This window comes from Schistocerca serialis, chromosome 8, assembly GCF_023864345.2.
Source record: "Schistocerca serialis cubense isolate TAMUIC-IGC-003099 chromosome 8, iqSchSeri2.2, whole genome shotgun sequence".
NCBI lineage: Eukaryota > Metazoa > Arthropoda > Insecta > Orthoptera > Acrididae > Schistocerca > Schistocerca serialis.
This window is the reverse complement of record NC_064645.1, coordinates 315,281,538-315,303,916: the sequence shown is the minus strand read 5'-3', so window position 1 is coordinate 315,303,916 and position 22,379 is coordinate 315,281,538. Positions and strand designations below refer to the sequence as shown.

Here is a 22,379-nt window from a genome sequence, read left to right as displayed (position 1 = left end):
ATTCAGTTCCTCCAGACCTTGGTTGTTCTGAGTCACGAGGGGAATGCTCCTTTGTGGCCTGATGGTGGGGCTTTGGGAGGCATTTGGTGACTGAAGAGAGAAGGTACAGGATAACTGTTTCTGTACAAGGTTGGGAGGGTAATTTTGGTCTATGGAAACCTCAGTGAGGCCCTGGATATATTTCGAGAGGGGTTACTTATCACTAAGGATGCAACAGCCATGGATGAATAGGCTGTATGGTATGGAATGGGTGACAGCTGTCAAAGTGGAGGTATTGCTGGCAGTTGGTAGGTTTGATATGGGTGGAGGTACTGATGTAGCCATCTTTTAGGTGAAGGTCAACATTGAGGAAGGTGGCTTGTTGGGTTAAGGAGAACCAGGTGAAGCAAATGAGGGAGTAGGTGTTGAGATCTGGAGGAAAGTGGATAGGGTGTCCTCACCCTCAATTCAGGCCATGAAGATGTCATCAGTGAATGTGAACCAGGTGAGGGGTTTGGGTTTCTGGGTGCCCCATGAATAGATTGGCATAGGATGGTGCCATGCTGGTGCCCATTGCCATACCCCAGATTTGTTTGTAGGCACTACCTTCAAAGGAGAAGTAATTGTGCGTGCAGATATTGTTGGTCATTAGACCAGGAAGGGGGTTGTAGGTTTGGAATCTGTCAGTTGTTGGGAAAGATAGTGTTCAATAGTGACAAGGCAATGGGCATTAGGTACCTTAGTACCCAGTGTACATAACAGATGTACAGAAAAAGGAACAGGAACTGTGGAGAGTTGGTGGAGGAAATAGTAGGTATATTTTATGTAGGAAGGTAGGTTTTGGGTAATAGGCTGAAGATGCTGGTCTACGAGAGCAGAGATTCTCTCAGTGGGGGCACAGTAACTGGTCACAATGGGCGACCTGTGGGGTTGGGTTTATGGACTTTAGGAAGGATGTAGAAGGTAGGAGTGTGGAGAGCGGTAGGGGTGAGGAGAGAGATAGACTTCAGGTAGAGGTTCTGGGATGGGCCAAATCCTTAGGCCGGTTACTGTGCTCCCACTGAGAGAATCTCTGCTCTCATAGACCAACACATTCAGCACATTACCTGCAACCTATCTTCCTATATAAAAGATGCCAACCATTTCCTCCAGTGACTTAGTCAACATCAAATGAACAATACAAAGCTTGTAATGCAATTAAGGTGGACCGCTATTTGACACACGTGCAACATCAGCCGCGCATCAACGTGTTCTCCTCTACGCAACATCCTGACATCCCGTCTTAAAACTTTTTTGGCTTTTGTGATATCAGCCAAGCCACTTTACTAGTAATTTTTCTATCAAAATTGTAATGTCCCACATCTGTTTCTCCAGTGACAACTTTTCCAGAACACTATCTGAAATAATTCTCACTTAATTTTTACTCTTATGAAATATGTTTTTTGGATGGATTATTTTTTTTACCAGCCATCCAAGGTTTGGAGTTGTTTACCACCTTGTTGCCAAGGTGTATTTGTCCTCACAAATCACATCTGACTTTCACCTTTTGCTCTTCGTACTTTTATCCCAGCTTCACAAAAACTTCTCAATGTTACTCTCTAAATTCTGCCATGAGTACTTGGCATCCTCTGGCACTCTGCCACCTCACTTTGCAACAGTGCTTGCCTTCGGCCTCTGCATGCTACCACAAATTCTGATTTCAGTACTTAATTAAATTCAAAATCTATTGTGATCCATAATTCTGATCATTATGCAGTTTTTACCATTTGCTCTTTCTCCTGTTACTCAATTCTTATGATTGCAAAACGAAGTATACTGTTAATGAGTGAGGTCAGTGAGTGCATCTATCACTTCCACATCTCATGCAGTACTATGCTTATTCTGCATCACCTTTCTTTAGTAGAGGCAAAATTTTCATTTGTTTCAGATATTCTGGAAAGTTACCTGAACTGAGAGCTCATATATTAAGTTTAGTTAACAGGGCTTTTATACTGCCTATGAATTCTTTGAATATCTATGTTGCTGGCTTCTTATTTCTTGGTTTTAGCATGGTTTTCCTAACTTCATACTCTGTGGCAGTTAACATCATTGTACTTGCCTCATAATTTTTTACTGCAACATCATTTCATTTGGGGCATTTTTGGTTTAATTTCTCTGCTCTACATGAAAAGTATTCTTTTGCTCATTCTATAAATCATTTACTGATGGTGCATGTATCTTTTATCTGTAAGTTACCGTGACTCTGTTTCTGATTTCCTGTTTCTGTCTCCAAGTTACTTTGCTTTTATTTTCAGCTTTAAGTATTGCTGTGTCATTTGCTGAGTTTTTTTGTAGCAAGCAGTACCTTCCTTTAAATATCTTTGTATCTTTGATTATAGCTTAGGAACTCTGGCACTCTATGGATTTTTCTTATGAAACTGAGGTATTTCATGGTGTGGGAGGACTTTCTTATACCTGCTGTTATCCACTTGTTTTTATTGAACTTTGTTATTGATGACGATACTTCTGGAAATTACTGTTCATAGTTCAGTTTAAAACTGTTTGTTGTGTGCACAACAAAACAGTCTGATAATGCCCTCTTCTTTTCCACCTTTTGGCCACCTGTCAGTTTCCAACCACCTTTCCCCCTGTGTTCTGATGTCCTTAACAATTCTTTCGTCTCTTTCTCCAACTGTGCCTGAAAGCCATAGATTTTTCCTACCTGTTCTTTAATCAAATTATTTCTACTACATGAAGTTCCATAAGAGGGCCTTCTGGCATTCCCAGTCTCCATCTACATCTACCTCTACATACATAGTCCACAAGGCACCTTATGGTGCATGGTAGAGAGTACCTTGTACCACTACTAGTAATTTCCTTTCTTGCTCCACTCACAAATAGAGTGATGGGAAAAATAAGGCCCTGTACAAGCCATAATTTCTCTTATTTTGTCTACACGGTCCTTATGTGAGATGTATATTGGCAGCAGTAGAATTGTACTGCAGTCAGCTTCAAATCCTAGTTCCCTACATTTTCTCAGTAGCGTTCCTCAAAAAGAATGCTGCATTCTCTCTAGGGATTCCTGTTTTGAGTTCCCAAAGAATGTCTGTAATACTTGAAAGGTTATTGAATCTACTGATAAAAAATCTAGCTGCCTGTCTCTGAATTGCTTCAATGCTTTCCTTTAATCTGACCAAATGTAGATACCAAACACTCAAATGGTACCCAAGAATGGGCTGCACTGCTGTTCTCCTCTACACATGAACCACACTTTCCAAAACTTCTCCCAATAAACCAAGGTTGACCATTTGCCTTCACTACTATAATCCTTACATGCTCGTTCCATTTCAAATTGCTTTGCAGTGTTATGCCTAAATATTTAATCAACATGACTGTGTCAAGCAGCACACTACTAATGCTGTATTCAAACATTATGGGATTGTTTTTCCTACTCATCTGCACTAGTGTACATTTTTCTACATTTAGAGTTAGTTTGCCATTCATCACACCAACTAGAAATTTTATCTAAGTCCTCTTTTATCCTCCTACAGTCATTCAATGATGACATCTTCCTGTACACCCCAGCTTCATCAGTAAATGGTCACTGTTTGCTGCTCACTCTATCTATCAGATTATTTATGTATCTAAAAACAAAGATGATGTGACTTACCAAATGAAAGCGCTGGCACGTCGATAGACACACAAACAAACACAAACATACATATAAAATTCAAGCTTTTGCAGTTTGTTGCAAAAGCTTGAATTTTGTGTGTATGTTTGTGTTTGTTTGTGTGTCTATCGACGTGCCAGCGCTTTCGTTTGGTAAGTCACATCATCTTTGTTTTTAGATATTTTTTTCCCACGTGGAATGTTTCCCTCTATTATATAGATTATTTATGTATATAGAGAATAATAGTAGTCCTATCACACTCTTGACAATACCTGCATATCTCTGATGAGATGAGCACTCACCATACAGGACAACATATTGGGTTGGTGCATAAGCTCTTAGTATTTTTCCATAAGTTTAATAAACACAACAGACACACACAACAGAGACTTTAGTCATCAACAGTATATTTTCCTTCACTGTTTACACTAGTCTGCCAATGTTGGGATAACATTCGATTCTGTACATGTAGCAATCATATGGTTTTGAGGTGAAGAACTCGTTGAGCTATGTTCATATTGCATTTTCAACTGGAAAGAAAGTTTCTTGAAGTTTGTTCCAGAGAACAGAAAAGGTGAAAAACTGAAGGTGCAAGACCAGGTTAATAAGGTGGATGTGGAACAACTTTCCAACCCAACTCCTGTACAGTGCTTGTTTGATGTGGGTAGACATTATCATGAAGTAGCTTCACTTCACAGTCTTCCTGGTTGTTGTTCTTGAACTGTCTTTGCAAGACATCTAAGTTGTTGACAGTAAACGTCAGCAGTGGTGGTTGGTTACACCTCGGGGAAGCAGTTCACAGCACACCACACAATTACTGTTCCACCTCATGTATAACATCATCTTTGGTGGATGCATGCAGGTCTTTGTACAAGGAGTTGCTGCTTTGTTTAGGCTGGCCATTCCTTTGTTTTCGTAATGTTGTAATAGAGACACTATTCCTCTTCACCAGTAACAATACAGGACAGGAAGGGTTGGTGATGTTCATGAACTGTTGAAGATGAACAAGCAGAAATGCACATATGGTCACTTGCTTATTATTTTTTAATTTGGCTTAGAGTGTGTGGTACCCATACACTTGATTTTTGAACCATCCCCATTGCATGCAAATGTCGCATGATAGTGGAATGATAACAGTTCATTACATTTGACAGTTCTTGAGTACGCTGACATGTATCGTTATGGATTAATTCATTTAAACGATTTTCATCAGACCCTGAAGATTTTCCTGAATATGGAGAGGCACTAATACCAAAATGATCCTCCTTAAAATGAGGAAACCGTTTCCTTGCCATGCTCTATCCAGTGGCCTTATCCCCATACAAAGCACAAATGTTTCTGGCTGCCTCCATTGCTATCACCTCTCTGTTGAACTCAAAACAGAAGAAGTATGTTGAAAATGTTCCAATTTCTCCACTTACTGCTCCATTTTCTAGTGGTCACAGTTCAGTCACTATCTCCAAAACACAAAATGATAATATGTAAACTAAAACAGCAACAGTGAACTACAAATAAAAAATGACAGTCAATAAATAAACCCATAGTAACCGGAGTATCAACATGCTAAACAAAAACACTATGAACTTCCGCATCAACCTAAAAAACTTAATAAGTCTTCAAGCTACTCACATATCTGGGAACCTATTCTGTATGCTTGTACCTTCATTAGCAGTCTGCATTGGGGTACTGTGCCAAATATTTTTTGGAAATCTGGGAATATGGAATGTGCTTGCTGACCTTTATCCATTATTCTCAAGATATCTTGTAAGAAAAAGGCAAGCTGAGTTTTGCATGAGTGATGCTTTCTATAATCATTCTCATTTGTGGACAGAAGCTTTTCCATCTCAAGGAAATTTATTTATTATGTTCGAACAGAGAATATATTCAAGAATTGCAGTGACCTCCAACTGCGGTCCTCCCCACAAGACCATTTGCCACGAGATTCACAACAAACCCCATTTTCCACTACCCTATGACAGATCCACTCATGGTCAAAGATTTTGAAACAAAAAAAATCAATGAAATGAGAAATGGTGCATACACTAGATTATGTAAATATGCGAGTATAACATTTATGAGTTCAGCAAGCAGCTAAACAAACAAACAAATAAATAATAAAATAAAAAATTCCCTTGTCACCTTTTCTTTGCAAGTTTTATTTAGTTGACAGTAGAATGAATTAACAGTTACTTATATTACAAGGGATTTGATGTACAATTTTTTAACAAGATTATTTTGAATTTTTTGCTTGGAAAATTAATCCAATGTTGCAAGTGTTGGAAATTCAATGTAAACGTGAGATATTTTGCAAAATGCACTGTAAAATATGAACTGTTCATTTGTCTGACAATAATATGCACTAAGGTATCTATTCATTACGGAATATAGTCAGATCTAAGACTATTGACTAGCTTTTATATAATTTAACACTTAGAAAATTTGGGCGTAGATATTGAATATTGGAGTTTCAAAATAACAAGAGATATTTCCTAAAAACATACTCTAAACAGTTTACTTGTGTTATAATAATAATAATAATAATAATAATAATAGATATATATTAATGCATGTTTTTGCTACAGAATGTATCCACATTGAGAACAAGAAACTCTTGAATAACTTCTAGCTTTGTGCAACAAATACTTACTTGCCTCGCTCATCAACCATCTTGAAAATACACTCCTGGAAATGGAAAAAAGAACACATTGACACCGGTGTGTCAGACCCACCATACTTGCTCCGGACACTGCGAGAGGGCTGTACAAGCAATGATCACACGCACGGCACAGCGGACACACCAGGAACCGCGGTGTTGGCCGTCGAATGGCGCTAGCTGCGCAGCATTTGTGCACCGCCGCCGTCAGTGTCAGCCAGTTTGCCGTGGCATACGGAGCTCCATCGCAGTCTTTAACACTGGTAGCATGCCGCGACAGCGTGGACGTGAACCGTATGTGCAGTTGACGGACTTTGAGCGAGGGCGTATAGTGGGCATGCGGGAGGCCGGGTGGACGTACCGCCGAATTGCTCAACACGTGGGGCGTGAGGTCTCCACAGTACATCGATGTTGTCGCCAGTGGTCGGCGGAAGGTGCACGTGCCCGTCGACCTGGGACTGGACCGCAGCGACGCACGGATGCACGCCAAGACCGTAGGATCCTACGCAGTGCCGTAGGGGACCGCACCGCCACTTCCCAGCAAATTAGGGACACTGTTGCTCCTGGGGTATCGGCGAGGACCATTCGCAACCATCTCCATGAAGCTGGGCTACGGATCCGCACACCGTTAGGCCGTCTTCCGCTCACGCCCCAACATCGTGCAGCCCGCCTCCAGTGGTGTCGCGACAGGCGTGAATGGAGGGACGAATGGAGACGTGTCGTCTTCAGCGATGAGAGTCGCTTCTGCCTTGGTGCCAATGATGGTCGTATGCGTGTTTGGCGCCATGTAGGTGAGCGCCACAATCAGGACTGCATACGACCGAGGCACACAGGGCCAACACCCGGCATCATGGTGTGGGGAGCGATCTCCTACACTGGCCGTACACCACTGGTGATCGTCGAGGGGACACTGAATAGTGCACGGTACATCCAAACCGTCATCGAACCCATCGTTCTACCATTCCTAGACCGGCAAGGGAACTTGCTGTTCCAACAGGACAATGCACGTCCGCATGTATCCCGTGCCACCCAACGTGCTCTAGAAGGTGTAAGTCAACTACTCTGGCCAGCAAGATCTCCGGATCTGTCCCCCATTGAGCATGTTTGGGACTGGATGAAGCGTCGTCTCACGCGGTCTGCACGTCCAGCACGAACGCTGGTCCAACTGAGGCGCCAGGTGGAAATGGCATGGCAAGCCGTTCCACAGGACTACATCCAGCATCTCTACGATCGTCTCCATGGGAGAATAGCAGCCTGCATTGCTGCGAAAGGTGGATATACACTGTACTAGTGCCGACATTGTGCATGCTCTGTTGCCTGTGTCTATGTGCCTGTGGGTCTGTCAGTGTGATCATGTGATGTATCTGACCCCAGGAATGTGTCAATGAAGTTTCCCCCTCCTGGGACAATGAATTCACGGTGTTATTATTTCAATTTCCAGGAGTGTAGGTTGGTCAATTGGACTGATATTGCAGTGTTCATTTGTAGAGGGTATAACCTATGCAATGTCACTGAAGAGACAAATCAATTACAAGTCTTCATTTGCAGTTTCAAAAACTCAGCTTCTTTTGTTGACACTGAGACATTGGCTTTTTGTTTGATAACCCAGCCTACTACTTTGTCCTTTATTTTCTCTTAAAAAATGTGATACTTAGTAGGTAAACAAATGTCAGAAGTGTCGCTGCTGGCAGATATATTAAACAGCCCATCTTTTCTTCATGGGAAGTTTTTAATCATCACATATGTTAATTCTTTTTCAGTTGCTTTAGAGGTGGTGTTAGCTTCTGCTGTGTTTTAATGGAAGCTTTCTGAAAGACCAGAATGAATAGTGGACATAATTTTTGATTGAAAATTCCAGAAGTGTCCATAAGCTTCCAATGTAGTCGTGATTTCCATCTGCAGTTTGTTTAGAATGTCATTGATAATGCTCTTGTTGGTTGCAACAGTGAGTCCAATGGTGTATAAAACAGGATATGAGTCTGTTATCACTAGAAATGTGATAGCACAGGCAATGGATTTCTACTGCTTTCGAATAACTGAAAATAGAATGGCACATGCATGATCATTCCAGCGTCTTAGACATTGTTTTAAGTTACAAAGATGTAGAAAAAGTTTGCATAGTTTTCTAGTACCATCATGAAATCCATGAGCGTTTGCTATTATTTTGTTGTATTGAGCATTTGGACTGAATATTTCATGATATTCAGTGTGTTGCTACTGACTGTAGCCCCAAAAAAACCTGTTCATCTTTCTGATGATGGGATTTTCCCATTGATGTTCTGTTATGCATGAAAAACTCGGTGATTAGAGTCAGCCGTGTGCCATACTACTAAATGTACATCTACATATATATACTCCGCTAGCCACCAAGTGGTGTGTGGGAGAAGGCACTATTCGCACCAGTCATATTTCCCCTCCCTCTGTTCCACTCGCGGAACTTGCGAGGGGAAAAATGACTGTATGAACGCCTCAGTACGAGCTCTAATTTCCCTTATCTTTGAATGGTGATCATTGTGCAATTTGAAACTTGGTGATAATAATATATGCTCTACATCCATGGTGAAGATCAGATTTTGGAATTTTGTCAGCAGCCCCTTCCGTTTAGTGCGTCGTCTATCTGCAAGTGTATCCCACTTCAAACTTTCTATGAGATTTGTAATGCTCTTGCGATGGCTAAATGTACCAGTCATGAATCATGCCACTCGTCTTTGGACCTTCTCAATCTTTTGAATCAGACCCAACAGGTAAGGGTCCCATACAGACGAACAATACTCTTAAGACTGGACGAACTAAAGTATTGTAAGCAATTTCTTTTGTTGAAGGACTGCATTGCTTCAGGATTCTACCAATAAACTGCAATCTAGAGTTCACCTTACCCATTACTTGTGTAATCTGATTGTTCCATTTAAGATCATTTCAAATAGTTACACCCAGATACTTGACGGATGTTACCACTTCCAAAAACTGGGCATTTATTTTGTACTTGTACATTAATTCATTTGAAGTCTGTATAGAATTATTATCCAGTTATGAAATTTCTTCTTTCATTTTTGATTTGCAGTCACTCAGGTCTCAATTGTTTCAAAATACTTCCTTGGCTCACCCACTTCCACTAATGTGCATTTGATCAAAGGTTTTGATTGTCGAACTTGCTCCATGTTTTCAAGTCAAACCTGTGCTCTTCCATACCCTTCTGCTTCAGGTGTACCTCCCACTGAAGAAACTGCTGATTCACATTTATCATATTAATTTCTTGGCACATCTCAACTTAAGGGCATTATTAAAAGCAGTTTATCAGTTTTGATACTGAGTTACTTCTCTCATGTGGCAATATTGGGAAATGTTTTTCAGTAACTTCTAGCTAGACACAACACCGCTGCTGTGAACGAGTTTATGCCCAGTTTTCATGCTGGAGCATAAACCATCAACATTTTCATCAGGACTAACAAAACTGTTAGTTGTTGCTTTGCATTCCAAATTTTGCAGCACTCTTTTTGAAACAGGTGTATAGCATTTGGTTCCAAAAATTTGCAAACCATTTTGATGAGCTCTCTCCATGGTGACTTACAAATACATATGCCTCCTATTGAAGAAGCTTGGTGCAATTCAATTACATTTATACACAGCAGTATTTACTGCTGCTACCTCTATAGACAAATAATAAAAAGAATAACACAAGTTTGTCTACCATCCAGTTCATCAATTATATTCTGAGGGATTACCTTTACTCTTACTGTTGTTGTAGTTTAAAAGAGTTTATCAAACTTGACTGGATGTGAATGTGACCTGAGGCAACTTACTACAACTGGTTAACAGATTTGGTTAACTGGATGGTAACTTTGAGTTTCCAACTTGTATGCTACTTCTGGTACTGCTATAGTAGGTGACAAGCAAATCTAAGGCTGACCAGAACAAAGAGACAAAACAGTTATTTAACAGAAGTAGAGCTGACCAGTGTACTTAGAATTACTGATTAGTGGCTAGTGCACACTTTCAGAGTATTTGCAGCATTGTCTTAGAAGGGTGTGAGAAAAATGAGGAGACAATCACGTGATGAAAAGGAGCAAAGGGACTTACGCAGCTCTATTTTGGTCTACTTAGTGTGCCATAGAGTAACAGTTCCTCTGAGAATACTGTTATACTTTTAGCTAAAAATATATCTTATGTTCAGATAGACACAAATGGGGAGGTTAAGTGGGTCAGTGGGTAAATGCCAGACTTCAAATCCAAAGGTTTGGAGTCCAATCCCCAGGTGGTACTGGGACTTTGTTGTTGTTGTTGTTGACACTTATCACTTATCACTAATGTGAAAAATGACAAGTTTCATCATGGTATGGTGTCCACATGAAAGTTAATTTAAATTTTTATAACCAACAGCCTCAGTTGCAACGTTTGCCTAGAATTTACCTTGGTTTCATTTAGGATAACCCAACCTTCTTCAGAACTACCATTTGTCCATAGTGGACATTGTCAAGCTAAAACTACAAATTCATAAATTAAAGCTTATCTAAAACTGCCTCGGCCCCACTTTGCGACCGTGATGCGGCAGTCACAAGTGCTGTACTGGAACTGACTGTAGTGTCATGAGGCCCGCCTAGGTGGACACAATACCTTGCAAATACTTACTATTAAAAACCGTCTTGATCACGATTTATTTATTAAGATGACCACTACTGTGGTTGAAACCGGTCACCTTAATAAATAAATTGTGATCAAGGTATTGTATTACTTTTGAATACATTATGGGAGTGACAGTGATCAACGTGTTACAAATATTTACTATTAAAAACAGTCTTGATGACGATTTATTTATTAAGGTCACCTTAATAAATAAATCGTGATCAAGACTGTTTTTAATCGTAAATATTTGTAACACATTGATCACTGTCACTCCCATAATGTATTCAAAAGTAATACAATACCTTGCACCTGCACATAAATTGTGTGATAGTTACTTGTTTGGACAAGACGCGAACCTGACTCCTGACCTTGAATGTACTAGTAAAGTGAAATAAAAGGTATAGCTGAGGAAAAGGGCATATATGTTATCCTGTGCAGAATGTGCTTAGATCGACTTTCTTAACATTTATGAAGTATTCGTTGGTCATGATATGAGGAAGACATCATGTGCTTACAAGGTATGGCCTGCCTAGGAAAATTTTGTGCTTAAGCACGAAGTTTAATCACCTAAAAAGAACTTAGTAGTGGGAAGGATAATAAAGAGCCAACATCATCATCATTATGACTACGTCTAGAAATTTTTGAGATGTAAATGTTAAGCACAAGCTTAGCTATGGTTACAACATATGATCATCCTATTGACTTAGCACACAAATTGTTGTTATTGAACTTATGAACAATTCTATAACGAATTTGTAATGTCCGGCAATACAGGCCATATAAAATAGATGGTCATTATTCAAGATGAGTATATTTGACCTGAAATGGTCTAGAATCAAGCCAAAAACTAATGCACGTGTCTGATTGAGCTTCTTGACGAAGTTACGTTTATGAGTTACAGAAAACACTAAAGTAGGGGATAATGTGGCGGCAATGGAGTACTCAATTTGCCTTCAAGGAGGTGATCCACACACATACTCTAAAACCTGTGTGTCGAACACTGCCATCATAATTCGGACCTGGTGACCACTGCCATTGAACTTAAGGAATGACAGCAGAATTATGTTTGAAGCTAAAATGTGACTTGGCGAATACTGCTCCGGTCAACACATTTAAAATACTTGATTGACATAGGTCAATATGTACTTAAAGAATTAGTCTAAACTATGGGAGGATGACGGGGAAAATGGTTAAATTATGATGTGATTTGGCGAGCAACGCTCCAAGGACACCTTTAAACATCATTGAGTAAGATCAATTCAAACTGATCCGGCTAGTCTGAACCAAAACTTTGTATCCAGTAGATTGTGGCAAGGTGTCGTTACCCTCTTGTGATACGTATATGGATATGACTGCCATTAATTATGTTAATAAAAAGTTGTGTATGACTAGGTGATGGCATCACTGCTATCATACGCACATAGTATTGACAACAATCGGTCATATTGAAGGATTATGTGGTAGCACCTATATTCTGTAATGGGGTAGTGACTTGGTGATTGTAATTCCGGTTACTACACGTACATGCTATTGACCGACTAAGTTATTATCCATTAATTATATCAAGTGTTGAAACCGTTCTTAACTCTAGAACGTGCATACCGAATATCGGTTGACCATCTGTGTGTGTGTGTTCAAGGTTTTCAATACGACAAATATTAACCATTTACGATGATACCCTATATAATAATGAAATATTAATTAGGTAACTGAATATTCCTATATAACTAATAGACACCTTCATAGATGGGTCCAAAATTTTTTTATGGTGTCAAACTAATATACCTAGCTGTTCAACCTAAGGGAGTACAGACATATGTTGGCAATGGTAAAGCATACCCCGCATTAACATTACGGTGGATCAAATAATGGTTGTAAACCTTCAAAGAAGCTTCTATTTTGCAGCTGCAGTTGGTCGTTAAGAAGCTTGTTTTTGTTATGCAGTATTTGCATTTGCTCTAAAATGTCTAACCTTGTACCTTTTACTTCACTATGCAAGAGCCCATTGCACTAAATGTTCAGCAAATGTTTAACCACATGTGCAATCTCCAGTTTTAGTAGGAATATGCTCCTTGTACCTTGTTAATAAGGCTCTTCCTGTTTGGCCAATATAAAATTTTGGACATTCAGTACCGAAAAATATTTCGATATTTCAAGAAACAGCATATAGGCCTTGGTAGTGTAGGTTGTATTTGAATTTCATTAAAGCTCATTTTGGAATGGTTGTTCTTTAAGAATTATGTACTATCTCCTATCTAAATTTTCAAACCTAAATTCTGTGGTAAATGGTTACTGTAAGCCATGTGGTGGTAGTTCTTTAAGAATTATATACTATCTCCTATCTAAATTTTCAAACCTAAATTCTGTGGTAAATGGTTACTGTAAGCCATGTGGTGTAAGTCTCTGTTTTTGTAATTATGCAAAGACTACTTGTATTATTGCTTTGCAGCCATATCCGATCGTCGGAGGATGTGAGCTCAGGCTATTCATCTGCTGAACCACTGTACCAGCACGGCAGCATCAGTGGAGGGCAGCATGGTGAAAGTCGCCCTGATAGCTTAGCGAGTAGTCGTGAGCCACTTGTTCGGACTGCTTCCGTGGGTGGATCTTCACGGTCTGCCCGCACACGATCTTCTCGTGGTGGTGGTGGAACTGTTACAAAAAAGGGATCTTCACCTGGGGTTCCTGAGGCAAGTACATAATGCCACTCTGATTACAGTTTCTTCATAACTTTCTGTCTACACTTGGCAGCACAAAAATGGCTGGAGACAACATTCAAGCTACCCACAATTTGGCACAGTTCAAGCTGTACAGTGATACTAATAAAAGAACAGAACACTTGTAATTGTGAGTACAACTGAAGAAATCGTAACTTGTTGACACACAGCATAAGGGGACACACACTAAAGAAACACAATACAATCTGTGACATGTAATATATTGTATTATAAATCTGAAAAAGCATTCCGTGTGGTAAAATTGCAGCGACAGATTGAACAGTAGCAAGACTGACCTCTGTGTTCAGGAAACTTGTTTAACAAGCAGGTAGTTCAATGGGTCTATCAAAAGGTTGTATGTTTCTAAAGATTGCAGTATATTGAATCATGGATCACATTTTTGTTACTGCTTTAATATATTGCATCTCTGGATGAAACAAAATTAAGGGAGTGAAGAGACTACAGTAGTTATTAAGAATGGCACAACATGGGATTTTTTTCACTTTTTATAACTTGTCCAAAGTTATTTGACTTCAGTGACAATCACATCCAGTGAGAAAGGGACCCTATGGACCATACATTGTTCATTACCTGCCACTTCATCACTGACAGCAAGAGCGATGTTCCTTAGACCACCGTAGGGTGTTGGTGAATTTTGTCAGATCACCCATTTTGTCTCCAATTGTACAATCTTTGACATACAACTGGCTGCCACCATCTGTCTCAGTGACTTAAGTTCAAACCAAGTATTAATGCAAGAATAAACTTGACTGCTAGCCTGATTCTGAATTCGACAAACTACACCATGCAATAGCACTGTATGCTGCAATAGTTTGAGAGTGGAAGGAAATGCTCTGCTGCTTATGAAGCCTATTCCATTACACACCAGTCATTTAGTGTACAACAGATGAAGAAATCAACTCTTTCTGCAGTTTCGTTTTTTTCCAACTTAAGTCTGTACACCAGAAGTATTTGCTGAATCAAATCATAATTTGGTACTTTGTCGTTGACGATGACGACGACGACGACAATAACGACGACAATGATGACGACAACGTTGTATTTTGCAATCTGTGATTGGGTTGGTGGAAATTTTAAGCTGACTGAAAATGATATAATAGGTATTTTGCTAAATTTTATTAATGATTTCCTATTTTAGGAGTTTTCCAGTACATAAAGGATGTGAGAGCTTGTGCACTGCTAATGTTTCGACATGACATAGTTAAAGATGTGACAATCACTTATGCAAAATACAGCATGAGAAACATCAATGTGTAATGTGGTATCATGATTAAAATTATTCTGAAAGTTCAGATTAATTAAATGCTGACACAAAGTTGACTACTGTGTACCCACATGGAGTTAGGGTTTCATGGCTGTCACAGGCATATGAAAATTGTGATGGGAGTCAATTTTTATAGAACCCCAGGGAAAGGAAAGTGGCAATGCTCTGTAACCAATCACACTGCGCATTTTGAAAAATCCTAACTGAAAATCAAGTCCACTGATAAGGAATAAAAAGTGTGGGTATAAGAAATTTCACAGTTCTATGTGTTTCACATTTTTATAACCTTATCTACCATAGAAAAATTATGCGAATAGGTCTTTCAATTAGTTCTGTAATTTTTTTCGTATTTGATCCTGCTTTATCGATGAAAGCCAAATCTGTGTCATTGATGATACTTCGGAATCTGTTCAGAGACTTACTTTTTGTTTTCACCTTCTTCCTTTTCTTCTTAGTGTTACTATTTTCGATTACTCCCATTTAAGAGAGCGTTTGAACTTGAATTCCTTTATGATGATTGTTTGTTTTTATTATTATTGTTATTTCTTTCTTGTCTCAGACGCTATGTCTGGTTAAAAATGGAAGGTGTCGCGGACCTTGATCAAGCGTGACTTCCTTTTAACTGTATGGTATATGTTACATTGCATTTAGCAACTTTCGGGAATTGAACATGTATCAATAATTACAGATTTCTGTAGTTGTATATATACGTTTGGATGTAGTTGTATTGCGTTGATGTACTGGTGGATATTGTGTGGTATGACTCCTGTAGTTGATAGTGTAATTGGTATAATGTCAACTTTATCCTGATGCCACATGTCCTTGACTTCCTCAGCCAGTTGGATGTATTTTTCAATTTTTTCTCCTGTTTTCTTTTGTATATTTGTTGTATTGGGTATGGATATTTCGATTAGTTGTGTTAATTTCTTCTTTTTATTGGTGAGTATGATGTCAGGTTTGTTATGTGGTGTTGTTTTATCTGTTATAATGGTTCTGTTCCAGTATAATTTGTATTCATTGTTCTCCAGTACATTTTGTGGTGCAAACTTGTATGTGGGAACATGTTTTATAAGTTTATGTTGTAAGGCAAGCTGTTGATGTATTATTTTTGCTACATTGTCATGTCTTCTGGGGTATTCTGTATTTGCTAGTATTGTACATCCACTTGTGATGTGATCTAGTGTTTCTATTTGTTGTTTGCAAAGTCTGCATTTATCTGTTGTGGTATTGGGGTCTTTAATAATATGCTTGCTGTAATATCTGGTGTTTATTGTTTGATCCTGTATTGCAATCATGAATCCTTCCGTCTCACTGTATATATTGCCTTTTCTTAGCCATGTGTTGGATGCGTCTTGATCGATGTGTGGCTGTGTTAGATGATACGGGTGCTTGCCATGTAGTGTTTTCTTTTTCCAATTTACTTTCTTCGTATCTGTTGATGTTATGTGATCTAAAGAGTTGTAGAAGTGGTTATGAAATTGCAGTGGTGTAGCCGATGTATTTATATGAGTGATTGCTTTGTGTATTTTGCTAGTTTCTGCTCGTTCTAGAAAGAATTTTCCTAAATTGTCTACCTGTCCATAATGTAGGTTTTTTATGTCGATAAATCCCCTTCCTCCTTCCTTTCTGCTTGATGTGAATCTTTCAGTTGCTGAATGTATGTGGTGTATTCTATATTTGTGGCATTGTGATCATGTAAGTATATTGAGTGCTTCTCGGTCTGTGTTACTCCATTTCACTACTCCAAATGAGTAGGTCAATATTGGTATAGCATAAGTATTTATAGCTTTTGTCTTATTTCTTGCTGTCAATTTTCTTTTCAGTATTTTTGTTACTCTTTGTCTATATTTTTCTTTTAGTTCTCCTTTAATATTTGTATTATCTATTCCTATTTTTTGTCTGTATCCTAGATATTTATAGGCATCTGTTTTTTCCATCGCTTCTATGCAGTCGCTGTGGTTATCCAATATGTAATCTTCTTGTTTAGTGTGTTTTCCCTTGACTATGCTATTTTTCTTACATTTGTCTGTTCCAAAAGCCATATTTATATCATTGCTGAATACTTGTGTTATCTTTAGTAATTGGTTGAGTTGTTGATTTGTTGCTGCCAGTAGTTTTAGATCATCCATGTATAGCAGATGTGTGATTTTGTGTGGGTATGTTCCAGTAATATTGTATCCATAATTTGTATTATTTAGCATGTTGGATAGTGGGTTCAATGAGTCTCCTTGGTATATTCCACACTTAATCTGTATTGGCTGTGATGTGATATTATTTGAATTTGTTTGGATATTAAGTGTGGTTTTCCAATTTTTCATTACTATGTTTAGGAACTGTATCAATTTAGGATCTACTTTGTATATTTCCAATATTTGTAGTAACCATGAGTGGGGTACACTATCAAAAGCTTTTTGGTAATCAATGTATGCATAGTGTAGCGACCTTTGTTTAGTTTTAGCTTGATATGTCACCTCTGCATCTATTATCAGTTGCTCTTTACATCCTTGTGCTCCTTTGCAACAGCCTTTTTGTTCTTCATTTATAATTTTGTTCTGTGTTGTATGTGTCATTAATTTCTGTGTAATGACTGAAGTTAATATTTTGTATATTGTTGGTAGGCATGTTATGGGGCGATATTTAGCTGGGTTTGCTGTGTCTGCTTGATCTTTAGGTTTCAGATAAGTTATTCCATGTGTAAGTGTATCAGGGAATGTGTATGGGTCTGCAATGTAACTGTTAAATAATTTAGTTAGATGTGAATGTGTTGAGGTGAATTTCTTTAGCCAGAAATTTGCTATTTTATCTTTTCCGGGGCTTTCCAATTGTGAGTAGAATTAATTGCTTGGGTGACTTCATGTTGCAAAATTATCACTTCAGGCATTTGTGGTATCATCTTGTACGTATCTGTTTCTGCTTGTATCCACCGTGCATGCCTGTTATGTTGTACCGGGTTTGACCATATGTTGCTCCAGAAGTGTTCCATGTCTGTTATGTTTGGTGGGTTGTCTATCTTAATGTGTGTGTTATCTATTGTCTGATAAAGTTTCTTTTGGTTTGTGTTGAATGTTTGGTTTTGTTTTCTTCTATTTTCACTTTTTTTTTTGTATCTTCTGAGTCGTTTGGCCAATGCTTGTAATTTCTACTTCTTTTCATCTAATTGCTCTATCACTTCTTGTTGTGATATTTTACCTAACCTTTTTCGTTTTTTTTCTGACATTTCATTTCTTATAAATTGTGTTAGCTGTCCGATGTCTTTTCTCAGTTTTTCTATTCTGATCTGTAGCCTGTGTTGCCATGCTGGTTTTGTGGGTTTCTTCTGTGTGTTGGTTGGTTCTGATCTCTGCCTAGTGTGTATATTTAGTGTAGTGAGTGCTCCTATATAAACCAGTAGTTGTAACTCTTCCATAGTTGTGTTTTCATGTATTTTGTTGTGTATGATTGTGTTGGTAGTTTTTATTGTTGTTTCGACTTGTGGGTTATTTGGCGGTCTATGCAAGAATGGTCTAATGTCTGTATTTGTGTCTTTGTATTCTATATATGTCAGCTGAAATTTTTCTTCTATATCTAACATGTGTGTCACTTCGTGTTCTATTTGTGCTTGTTCTGGTGGCTGTCTTAAGATTTTGTTTTCCTCTGACTGTTTAATTGATGCGTGTTGTTCTTTGCTTGTTTGCTCTGGGATGTTTGAGTCCATTACTGTATTTTCTTCTTCTTCTGATTGCACATTATTTTGTTCCAGTATTTGTTGTACTTGTTGTTTGATGTTTTCTAATTCTGACTGGGGTATCCTGTTATTTTTGATTATTACACGGATCTGATCAGCTAGTCGTTGTTCTGTTAAAAATTTTAATTCTGGGTATCTGGTAATAAACGTTGTGTATACTTGTGATCTGTATCCAGTTGTGTTGGGGCCCTCACTCATGGAAAAATTCTTGTAGTAGTTGGTGTTAGAGCTGCACCTTTTTTAGATTGAAGTCGGCTGATAGATATACCTGCTTAAAGGAAGTCCCTCTAACTAAAGGCTCACCTTCCGAGGATGTAATGTTTCCAAGTACAGAAGGAATTAGCGTATTTCATCAAAATATAAGAGGTATTAGAGATAAAGTTATTGAACTGCTTATAGAGTTGACTCTGAAATTATTGGTATATCAGAGCACCACTTAAATAATTTGACAATTCAGAGGCTTCCTTTACCAGGGTACAGATTAGTTGGCTGTTTCTGAAGGAGATCCTTGCAGGGTGGGGGAGTGACTATGTATGTAAAAAAAACAGTATTCCATTTGAGTCCGAGTCCATAGATGTATCACGACACTACACTGAACAGATATTTGAATGTTGTGCAGGGGCAATTGAATTTAGTGAAACTAAAAATCTAATTTTTGCTGTTTATAGGTCCCCTAACTCCAACTTCAGAGAATTTCTGCTCAAGCTAGAGAGGGTTCTTGATTCACTTTGTAGGAAGTACCATAAATTAGTTATATGTGGTGACTTCAATATTAATTTTGTATATGATGGTGCAAGAAAAATGATGTTGGTATATCTCCTAAATTCATATGATCTGATGTAGACTGGTTTTTTCCAACTAGTGTGCCGGGCAACAGTAGCACAGCCATAAACAATATTTTTATTCATTCTTCATTACTAGATGGGCATTCTGTTAGCAAAAGCATGAATGGCCTTTCAGACCATGATGCACAAATTTTAAGACTAAAAGGCTTTTGTACTCAAACCAGTGTCATATTTAATTACAAACTATGTAGGAAAATTAATCCAACAGCAGTAGAGAGTTTTTTTAAACCTTGTCAAGGAACAAGAGTGGCAGGATGTTTATAGTGCCGATAACATAGATGATAATACAATGCTTTTCTTAACACATTTCTCATGCTCTTTGAGAGTTGCTTTCTATTACAGCGTTCTAAATGGGGTACTAGCACTAATAGGCAGCCCGGGTGGCTGGCTAGTGGGATAAGGATATCTTGTAGAACAAAGTGGGAATTATATCAAAATGTTAGAAGTAGTCACAATCGAGCTACAGTAGTTCATTACAAACAGTATTGTAAGGTGCTTAAAATGTTATTAGGAAGGCAAAGAGTATGTGGTATGCAAATAGAATAGCTAATTCACAGGATAAAATTAAAACCATATGGTCAGTTGTGAAGGAATGTCTGGTTAGCAGTACAAGGTCGACTATATAAAGTCAGTTCACAGTAAAAATATTTCTGTTACTGATAAATCAGATATATGTACAGTATTTAACAATCATTTTCTGAGCATTGCTGGTGAATTAAATAAAAATTTAGTTTCTACAGGAAATCATATAACTTCCTTGGCAAACTCCTTTCCGAGATTGATGTCTGAAATACTCCTCTATGATACAGACAAGAGGGACATTGAGTCAATAATTAATTCACTGAAGACTAAGGACTACCATGGTTATGATGGAGTGTCTAGCAGAATATTAAAGTGCTATGCTGCACATGTTAGCCCTGTATTTAGTCATATTTGTAATTTTTCCTTTAGGAATGGTCAATTTCCTGAGTGATTAAGTACTCAATAGCAAAGCCGCATTATAAAAAGGGAGAAAGGGATAATGTAGATAATTTTAGACCTATTTCTATGCCTTCAGTGTTTGCAAAAGTTATTGAAAAGGCTGTGTATGTAAGGATAATTGATCATTTTATGTCACACGATTTGCTATCAAATGTACAGTTTGGCTTTAGAAGTCATTTAACAATTGAAAATTCTATATTCTCTCTTCTCTGTGAGGTATTGGATGGGCTAAACAAAAGGTTTCGAATCCTTGGCATATTTTTTTGGTTGTGTTGATCACAAAATATTGCTCCAGAAGTTGGACCGTTACGGAATACAGGGAGTATCTCACAACTGGTTCACCTCTTACTTTAGCAAGAGGCAGCAAAAGGTCATTATTCATAATGTTGATAACGGCTGTGATGTGGGGTCTGAGTGGGGTACTGTCAAGTGGGGGATGCCCCAGGGATCAATGTTGGGGCTACTCCTGTTCCTTATTTATATAAATGATGTGCCCTCTAGTATTACGGGTAACTCTAAATATTTCTGTTTTGCTGATGACACTAGCTTGGTGGTAAAGGATGTTGTGTGCAACATTGGCTCTGTTTCAAATAGTGCAGTACATGACCTAAGTTCACGGCTTGTAGAAAATAAACTAATGCTTAATCACAGTAAGACTCAGTTTTTACAGTTTCTAACGCACAGTTCAACAAAACCTGACATTTTAATTTCACAGAATGGACATATGATTAGTGAAACTGAACAGTTCAAATTTCTAGTTGTTCGGATAGATAGTAAGCTGTTGTGGAAAGCCCACATTCAGGATCTTGGTCAAAGACTTAATACTGCCATTTTTACTATTTGAACGGTATCAGAAGTGAGTGATCGTTTGACATGAAAATTAGTCTACTTTGCTTATTTTCATTCACTTATGTCATATGGTATTACATTTTGGGGTAACTCTTCCCATTCTAAAATGATATTTTTGGCTCAGAAAGGTTGCTTCGGCCAATATGTGGTGTAAGTTCACGAACCTCTTGTCAATCCCTGTTCACAAGTCTGGGTATTTTGACATTGGCGTCTCAATATATATATATTCCTTACTGTCATTTCTTGTTAATAATATTAGCTTATTCCTAAGAATAAGCAGCTTTCCCTTGGTTAATACTCGGCAGAAATCAAACCTGCATTTGGATCGGACTTCCCTAACTCTTGTGCAAAAAGGTGTGCAGTATACTGCTGCATCCATTTTCAGTAAGCTACCACTCCAATTCAAAAATCTTAGCAGTAATCTACGTGCTCTCAAATTGAAACTGAAGAGTTTCCTCATGCGTCACTCCTCCTATTCTGTCGAGGAGTTCCTTGAAAAATTAAGCTGATTCTTATTGTATTGTTGATTGTGTTTACTTACACTTATGGACTGACTTTTTCGGTTTCATAAACATTTATTTTTGTCTGTTATTACTTTTATATTGTAATTTCATGTACTGACACATTCCATGACCTTGGAGAGTTGCTCCTCAATTTGGATCTACGAAACTTGACATGTAAATAAAAATAAATAAAAATATTATGAAAAGGGTAGATAGCTACTCACCATGTAGAGGAGACTTTGGATTACAGAGAGCAGTCTTTCATTGTGCATGACTGTGACTCGATATCTCCTCTATACGGTAAATAGCAATTTATCCTCTGCTTAATATTGCCGTTATTCCATCCTGAACTTTCTAGTGTTTGAAACAGGCTTAATGTGTTTTATTTGTATCAGTGCTGTACAGAACCTGAACTCTAGCCCTGATTCATACTGGTCAATTTTTGTGCTGTTAAGTGTACTTCTTTTTTTACACTTTCAACTCATAATATGCATTTGAAATTATGCTTACCATATCAACAGTCTTACATGATGCAAAGTGATAGTAATTTTTTTGTGAACCAGTGCTTCTACCA

General features: G+C 38.1%; 1 protein-coding gene across 6 annotated transcripts in view; it reads left to right on the top strand.

The window, feature by feature from the left end:
- The window catches only part of LOC126416246 (receptor expression-enhancing protein 4), a 281,870-nt gene that overhangs the window by 235,825 nt on the left and 23,666 nt on the right, over window positions 1-22,379 (top strand). For all 6 annotated transcript variants that reach the window (XM_050083866.1, XM_050083867.1, XM_050083864.1 and 3 more), the window contains one exon: window positions 13,351-13,591. In XM_050083866.1, coding sequence (XP_049939823.1) covers window positions 13,351-13,591 — 241 coding nt within the window. The remainder of the gene's footprint in view (window positions 1-13,350; window positions 13,592-22,379) is intronic.